Source organism: Tetrao urogallus (assembly GCF_951394365.1).
Source record: "Tetrao urogallus genome assembly, chromosome: Z".
NCBI lineage: Eukaryota > Metazoa > Chordata > Aves > Galliformes > Phasianidae > Tetrao > Tetrao urogallus.
This window is the reverse complement of record NC_136816.1, coordinates 48,838,709-48,844,708: the sequence shown is the minus strand read 5'-3', so window position 1 is coordinate 48,844,708 and position 6,000 is coordinate 48,838,709. Positions and strand designations below refer to the sequence as shown.

General features: G+C 37.5%; 1 protein-coding gene across 3 annotated transcripts in view; it reads left to right on the top strand.

Annotated features, from left to right (window-relative positions):
- Positions 1 to 1,432: 1,432 nt before the first annotated feature.
- SMARCA2 (SWI/SNF related BAF chromatin remodeling complex subunit ATPase 2) overlaps positions 1,433 to 6,000 on the top strand; it is a gene marked incomplete at its 5' end in the record, with an annotated part of 94,772 nt that continues 90,204 nt past the window's right edge. For all 3 annotated transcript variants that reach the window (XM_079548347.1, XM_079548346.1, XM_079548345.1), the window contains one exon: positions 1,433 to 1,657. In XM_079548347.1, the coding sequence (XP_079404473.1) occupies positions 1,433 to 1,657 (225 nt within the window). The remainder of the gene's footprint in view (positions 1,658 to 6,000) is intronic.

Sequence of the window (6,000 nt, the reverse complement as noted above, 5' to 3'; positions counted from 1 at the left end):
GTAATTACTGCTAACCATGGCATGTATGTAAATCCTGATGTGGGTGTAGAGCAATCTTTTGTAACTACTCGTATAGGAAGAGAATATGGGTCAGGGAACCCCATGATGTACTATGGAAATACTGCAAATTAAAATGCTGGTTCTAAAGACTCATTTTTCACCATACTGTATTTATTGTTCTGAGACAAGTAATTCTGAACTGGTAATGTTGTAAAAACTGTGTCCGGATTGAATTGAGAGAGCAAGCTAAGCCTGTGTTCAGCTATTGTTGAAGGGGGTGATCCTGCTTGCTTCTTTGTGCTGATGTTGGGATCCCTCTCTCCTTTTAGAAAGTCAGTTTGGTAACCTAAAAAATTGTAATTTGTTTTCTTATGCGGTGCTATTTTTCTGCTGTCTTAGTTACTCAGTTAATGAGATCACCCTGTGATCAAACAGAAGGAAATGAGGCTTCTGGGAGAGGGGAATACCAAGAAATACGACTGGTCTTGTTGGCATCAACTCTCAGTTTTGTAAAAATATGCCTGTTATGTCACTGCATTACAATACTCTGGCAGTAGTAGACTGAAAGTTCTCAATAGTAACCATTGATAGAAGTTCTCAGAAAGATGAAGGATGCTTCAAGCCCGTACTCTGCATCAGTTTGTTTTCTTAAGAGCATAGAAATAGAAAATAGTAGTAGTTGTTTTTCCAGCTTGTAAAAGCCTGCTATTTGTTCTCTGAGCACTTACCGTTTTATAAGCCACTTGAGCTGCATTCTCCTGGCTTGTGACATCAACAGAATCCCTCAAGTGAGTTCTAACTGTATTCAGCCCAAAGTAATTGTATTTTCTACTGTGTGTTTCATTTGATACTGAGATTACCATACAGAGACATCCAGGAAAATCTTCAGTGTCGAACTAAAAAAAATAGTCAGAAGATAGCATTAATAATACTTCTACCACTTGTTTTTCTATGTCCCCATGAATTTTATGAGAACTGCCGTCATGTGTGTTCAGTGTGGGTTTTTGAACACACATATATCACAGAGTTGCACAGTCTACTCTGTATTCTGTAGTAGTAGTGTACATGACTGCCTGTTGCGTGCTTTGATGACTGCAAGTCGGTTGTACGACAGTTTTCACCAGTAGTTATTTCACATAGCCTAGTTGCTGTGTTGCTCTCATACTAATATATAAGCATCCAGAAATTGACTGAACTATTGGAGCTTCCTCCTTCTGGTGGGCTTTTTGAAGGGTGGTCAGACAAATGTTCCGTATTAAGAAGCACTTAAGCATTTTCTGCTGGTGACAGCTTGCATGCGCGTGTGATGATTGCCAGTAGATTTTCTTTACTACATTTTCTTGAACGCCCTGATGTCATACAGAAAATGTCTTTGTTTTGTTTTTCTGTTATTAGAGCTATTCTGCTCACTGAAAAGGAGACAGAAAAATAGATGTCCACGCCCACAGACCCTGGCGCCATGCCTCATCCTGGTCCTTCCCCTGGACCAGGACCTTCACCTGGACCGATTCTAGGACCTAGCCCAGGACCAGGGCCATCTCCTGGCTCAGTTCACAGCATGATGGGGCCAAGTCCAGGTCCACCCAGTGTCCCGCATCAAATGCCAGCAATGGGACCCACTGATTATCCACAGGAAGGCATGCACCAAATGCATAAGGTAATAATTTATTACAAGTGAACCTTTTATTCTTAAAAGTTCTCTCCAGTGAGTAAGAACCCAACTTCTACTGCATTTAGGCTTGCATAACTGCTACTAGAACTCATGTATCACCTGCAAAACTGCAACAGCACTGTTAGTTCTGTCTTTGTTGCTAAAGATGATACACACTTGAGATTACGTACAGCTGCTTTGCTCTTAATACGCTACTTTGAATTACAGACTTAATAGTTTGGAAATTCTTATTTTTGAAATTCTTTTTGAACTGTGCACTTTCCATACACTAGACTAATAAAGAAATGTTGGAATTGTAAGTATTAAAGTCTTAGAGTAGATGATTCTAACCACCTTTTACTTTTAGTCCTTATCTGTTTTGGAGCGTCATGCTGCCGTAAAATTTTTCTGAGTTCTTCTTTAGTTTTGCACAATTTAATTTGATTTAATTATGATTTGATTTAATTTTGATATTCATTTTAATACTTTTAATGGCTTGTGCCTACAAATTTGTTTAATCTTCTGTGATGGATGAAAAACTTTAGTGTTTTGAAATACTTTTACAGAGACTCCTTCTTATTAATGAATTTTAAACTTCATATTGTAAAATGTGTGAATAATTGTACATTAGCTGTTGTCACACACTTAACGTTACACATGTACTTGGGCTATTCTTTATGTCTTCTGCTTTGAGAAGATTTTTGAAGGAGCAGAATTTTCTGTTTGGGAACAATCTCTTAACTCAAACTCTTAACATGTCATTTTCATGCAGCTGTGAACCACATATTTGGAACTAATGATCACTTAAACTTCACTGATATTCTGATTTCAGAAGAATGAAGTAGCAGCTTTCAGAACCAAGATTCACAAGGCATTTTGCTAACTTGTTGATGCTATGTGTTACTTATATAAGCTGTTGTGACTTGACCCTGGCTGACTGATGATGCCCACCTAAGACATTCTCTAACTTCCTCAGCAAGGCAGGGCAGGAAGGTGCAGGAGATACAGTGAGTAAGTTAGCAGATTGAGAAAAGCACAGGGAAATCACTCAGCAATGGCTGTTGCAGGCAAAACAGACTAGATTTAGGGAAGATTAGTGGAATTGATATCTGCAGGGCTGTTTTTCTCACGTTTTCCTATTCCTCTTTCTCACTACTACTGTGCAGCATTTTAGCCTTTCTCAGAACCATTATCACAGAAGTGCAACTGGCTCATAGCTCAGCTTTGACTAGCAGTGGGTCCCTTTTGGAACCAGCTGGAAACAGGCTTTCATACTGTGGGGCAGCTGCTGTGCTGTGCTTAGAGGCCATCCCTACAGCTCGCTGCAACTGAACCTTGACATGTAAACTTACATATTATGTAAGCACATCGGTAAAGAAATTTAAATCAAAGTAATAATATAGTCTTAAAGTAATGTAAACATGTCTTCATTTTCCTCATGAATTGACAACTTTGTGTGTAATTTTCACATATGGATTAATTTTAGTCACTAAAGCAGTTAAGATGTCTATTCAGTAGAGACATAACACTGCCATGTTACAGTGCATGAAGAACTGTATCATTAAAATTTCTAATAACGCAATGACAGCTGAAGTGAAGAAGGCCATGATCCAACTCCCTGTTTGTCCTAAACTGTTGCAGTTGTAATCTTTGAAAAATCAATACCTTAAAAACTATAAGTCTTGCATGTGGATCTTGAAGTAAGTTAGCAATTAGCTAGGCCAGATTTACTATTTTCAGTTGATATTTCCTTGTTTGTGAGGTGGTTGACTACCTAAGGTGCCATTACTCTGTTGAGTGCTCCAAACATCTTAGATGGATAAGGTTTACATCCTTCAATTTTCTCAGTTCTTTCTTTATTAAGAGATTCTGTGCCTGAAGAAGGTAAGTCTAACACCAGGAATTTCGTAGTTCAGCAGTTCAATATCCCATATATTGTCTTCAGCTGCTATATCATGTTTCATCTTGTATGTTCATAGAATTATAGAATAGCCTGGGTTGAAGGGGACCTAAAAGTTCAAGATGTTCTTCAGATGTCTAATGTTATATCAGCATTAGAAATAATCATTAAACTTCTTTCAGAGATAGTATGTGCATGTGAGAGACAGAGACACAGAAGCTCAGACTAAGCTACAAAATAAATCTGTTGAACTGATGCAGGTAGAAAGTTGTTGGGTTTTTTTTTTTTCAGTGTAGATCAATTTTCTAGACTGTTCTTATGTACAACTCCAGAAACAGTGCATTGAAACAACCAAGAGAGAAGTTCTGGGAAGGGTCTGTTAAGAAAGTTTTTGAAAGTGTGCCTCTAGACTGTTCTGCAATTGCTGCTTGAGTGACATTCCATGTAGTTAAAAGAAATCTGGTCAGCCACTTGTAATTTTCAGTTTGACTAGGTAGTTTTTTTTTTTCTATTTGGCTTTACTTTAAGTTGTTTATTTAAAGCTGGTCCATGGCCTTTGTGTCATGATGGAACATGGTGTTTTGGGTTGGGTTGTGTTTTTTTTTTAATCTTTTTTTTTTAAGTGGACAAGCAAAAGTGTAGTGAAAGTGAGAGAGTAAGCAGAAACTGTTCATTTATGCAATTACTTGTATATTGCACAAATGCAGTGGGATTGTGGTTTTCACTTTCAAAATCCACCAAGAAGGTGGCAAAGTACCTTAAATCTTTGTTAGATGTTTGGCTGGCTTGCAGACCATCATGCATGAAAATGAAAATACGCAAAAGTAGGTAAATAAGTGATAAAGTAAAAGTTACGATTCCTACAGTTTGATTACTTAAAAGTAGTTGCTATTGAAAGATGCAGACTCTATATTCACTCTATAATAACCCCAGAAAACTTCCACAGGAAAATTTACAGTCAATTTACATAATAACGTAGCTTTCATAGAAACAGCAAGTTAATTATCTTTCCTGTTACTTGCTCAAGAAATGTTCAGACTACCAATGAAATTGCCAGGAAGGTCATTACAATTCAATTTTCATTGATGTGCATTTTGGGTGCAAGAGAACAGATTCAAGGAGAGGTACTTACAGATCTTTTGGGGCCTTGTGAAATGGGTAAAGTGTAACAGCCTTGGATTTTATCATGAGCTGAAAATAATGGGAAGGTGGGAAAAATCAGAGGAAAGTATAGTTACATGATTGCCTTGATTTTACTCTTCCAGTGAATTTACTGTTCTGGGCTTGCGAAGCAAGGTTTTGGTAATGGTGCTGCTGTTACATTGGTTCAAGTCCTCAGCTAACGTTGTAACTATGTAGCATTTCAAAGAGGTTTTGAGAAATAACGATTTTTCTAGTTGAGTAGTCTTTATCTGTTTGTTTTTATGTATTTTCTCATGGACTGTAGTGGTACTTCTAGATTAAACATATCCTTGAAAACAGAAGTCTCATTGCATAACTTAGCATCATTGAAACTAATTTTGTCTTGGAAGAAATTTATGCCACCTTCGTCTTTCTTTTAGCTTTTTTAGTAAAAACAGATCCATCAGTTCTGCCTTTTTAAATCTGCTTCTAATGAATTTCTCTTTTAGACTTTCACAGCATAATTTCTGCAAACATAGTGAAGCAAACCCAATTTTTATTAAACTTATCCTCCCTTCTGTTTGACTTGAAACATTTGAGTTTGTTCCAGATTTTGTTTTGCTTTCAATTTTTTGAGAAAAAAAAAAGATCTTTACAAAACCCTGTTTTTTTGGTCAGCTCTTCTTCCCACAGAACCATTCCTCCAGCTGGCATTTCTGTTTATGGTCATGTGCCTATCCTTCCATTCCTGTTTGTTTTGCCTTAAATTCTTTCTGAAAGGAGAAGTGTGGGCATGTGTTTGCTTTCTTCCTTTCATTAGCTTTTCATTAGTGCCCGAATTGTTTGTCCACCTTCTCCTGTGCTTGTATTTCTGATGCCCTGGATATATATGTTCTGTACTGTCTCAGGCTCTTTGAAGTTTCTAGCATCAAGAGAGCCTGCACTGTTGCTGTCCATTCATGCAGTGATGCCCATCCCTGCTGTCACACCACAGGTGTGTACAGCCATAGTCTTCTGTTAAAGAAATCAGATCTGGTTTCCTACTCAGTATGTTTCTCCTCTTGGAGGTCCTAAAGATTGAGTTATAGATATGTACTGTGGCAAAATAGGAATGGTTCTGGTTGTACAAGTATTTCTGTTAGTGTAATATTCAGCTTGGTAAGGTGTGAGCTAAGCATTCTCATCAGGGTTGAATGCCTTTATAAACAGGGGAGAAGAGACAAGAAGAGCATTTTGCACTTCAGAAAAGGGTGTTAGCTTTATTTGATCAGCATAATTAAACAATTTTTCACACGTCTGTCTGTCTTTACGTTTCTGTTCCATATCC